The sequence below is a fragment of the Marasmius oreades genome, chromosome 4 (genome assembly GCF_018924745.1).
Source record: "Marasmius oreades isolate 03SP1 chromosome 4, whole genome shotgun sequence".
In the NCBI taxonomy this organism is placed as follows: Eukaryota; Fungi; Basidiomycota; class Agaricomycetes; order Agaricales; family Marasmiaceae; genus Marasmius; species Marasmius oreades.
Window position 1 is genome coordinate 1 of NC_057326.1, and position 2,329 is coordinate 2,329.

The 2,329-nt window shown below is 49.3% G+C and overlaps 1 protein-coding gene across 1 annotated transcript; it reads right to left on the bottom strand.

The window, feature by feature from the left end:
• Positions 1-4: 4 nt before the first annotated feature.
• On the bottom strand, positions 5-2,068 carry E1B28_006855 (uncharacterized protein; the record flags this gene model as incomplete). The annotated part of the gene is made up of 4 exons (XM_043151556.1): positions 5-51; positions 98-588; positions 652-1,673; positions 1,733-2,068. 4 exons carry the CDS (start codon positions 2,066-2,068, stop codon positions 5-7), a joined length of 1,896 nt encoding a protein of 631 aa, XP_043009636.1.
• Between the last annotated feature and the right edge of the window lie 261 nt (positions 2,069-2,329).

Sequence of the window (2,329 nt, forward strand, 5' to 3'; positions counted from 1 at the left end):
GTAGCTAAGTTAAAGAGAGGTTGAACATATTCAGAAGCTGGAAGGAGGATCCTGGTAGAATGGGCCTTGTTTGGAATGCGTCTTTGGGGTGCGGCACCTGGAATGACTATGCCACGGTTATTATAGATGTGTTGAATGGTCCTTAAGTCTGCTTTGAAGATGAACTTGAATGCAGATGCGCTCAAGTTAGGACCAGAGGGGTTGTGGCGAAAGCGTGGAATGATAGAACTGTGTTTGAGGTTACGAAGGAAGATCATGCCGTAAGGACATGCGGGTAGAAGGTATTCGAGTTCCGGGTCAGAGTCTTCATCGTCATCTTCTCCTTCGTCGTTTCTATCCCCCCTCTCCACCTTAAAGAACAAAAATATGGAATCGTCCCCTTCGTCACGCTCCGCTTCGGGAAGGATGGCTCTGATCAGACTACGATAAGAGGGACCATCGTCAGGCCTAGCATGGAGGGAATTTATGAGCCAGGAAAGAGAGGCTGTAAGGAGAAGAGCGTCCTGCGTAACTCTGGTGGCTGGTGGCCCTCTTGCTTGTTGAGCCAACAGATGGGACATGGCTGTCAATCTATATCGACGGAATTTCCTGTTAGGTGACCAAGGTTAGCTAAGGAAGATAGGCAGACGCGCGGAGGAAACCAAAGCTTACCACCAAGTTTCACGACTGAAGGAGGCCAAAGAGCTTCGAACGACACGTGAAGGAATGTTCATAAGCGCCTGGAATGCGAAGGCGACAGGGACACGGACTTCGATGCGTGCAAGAGAGGCAATGTTGGAGGAGTCCTCGTAAGACCTGATCAAGTGGTCGATGAAAGGGACTGGCTGTATCTTCTCATCCATAGCCTCTTTTATTGTGATAGCTTTGGCATGGTGGAAACCGTCAGGGCTGTAAGTTGTTTGTTTGTCTGTAGTGTAGAGCTGTAAATACGCAGCTTCATAGGTACCACCCCAAGAACGCGGTTCTACCCTGCAGCCTGAGATGCCAGTGAGGTGGCTGACGATGTCACGGGAATAACGGGAGCTTCCAAGGGAACTCAAGCGATCTGCCTGATCCTGGGTAACACCTAGAGCGTAGCGAATCATCTTGGAGTGCGATCGAGTGGTCCACTGTAGGCATTGATTCTCTTCACTTCGATACTGTATGCCGATGTCAACCCACCATAAGCCCTGGTCAAGAGCCCCAGCAGGAATGCTAGAATGGTTCAGGAATGTCATGAAAGCCATGCGTGCGCTGTCCTCATCCAAACTGTGCCAAGTCCCCATTTTCACCCCCCTAATCGTGTGGGTGAAGAAGAAATCTTTCGCCCAATCTACTCCCTCCTGTTCAAGTTGAAAACGAAGCTCGTCCACCAGCAGATCCAAGAACTCGGGAGGGACAATCCTCGTACCGAAAGCCATATGACCAGAGCGTTTGCGAATGCGGAATAACTCGGCTTCAAAGGTTGCAGGCCAATCATCTGCACTTCCATGGAGAATGGCTTCAACAGAAGGCCTGAGTCCTTTCTCGTAAAATTCGGCCTTCCTACCGAGCGAGAGTTGAACACCGTTTGAGAGATCGTCAACTTGCAAGCAGAGTTTCGGGAAGAAAATGTGGACCTGGCCACGAGGTCCAGAGTCTCCAAACAAGAAATTTGGAATTCGGTGGAAAGGGGTGGGGATAATGGTGTAGCCCTTGCATGGTTTTGGTAGTGAGTGATTGATAGAACTTATAATAAAGACTGGATGCTTACGTCCTGAATAGGAAAGGAAAGATGGACGCTAGTCGTCAGCGTCTTGGCTGGATTCGGCACAGGATAGATGGAGAGGCTGTTGTTGAAGACAATGGAATTCTGAACTCCGATAAGGGAGTCATAGTCTCTAGTCACCTCAACTTGGTGATGAGGCGAGAGTAGGTCGTGGTAGACATCGAGGAATGCTTGGTGATCCAAGGAATCCGCACTTCCCGTGAGCAAGAAGGAATGAAAGTCGGCGAGGGAATTTCGATAAAGTTCCTTGGCTTTTTTGAGGAAATCGTCAAGGCTGTAGCCTAGCGTCTCCTTCTCATTGAACACCGTTCTAGGCGACATGTTTGTTGGGATAGCGTATGGCGTTAGCAAGGGGGACTTGGGAAGCAAGTTAGGGTTTAGGGAGACTCCGGGTTGACCTAAATAAAAGTCTTACAAGTTCCTCATCTTGGATGAAGGCATTATCATTCAGACACGATGCTAAACTCCACCTGCTCAGGCCCGCGACGCAACCCTGCATTCTTTGTTTTCCACTTTCCACTCAGGAGAATGTTTGCTCTATCCTCGCCTAAAATTCAGACCTCTGTCCATCTCCTATGGACC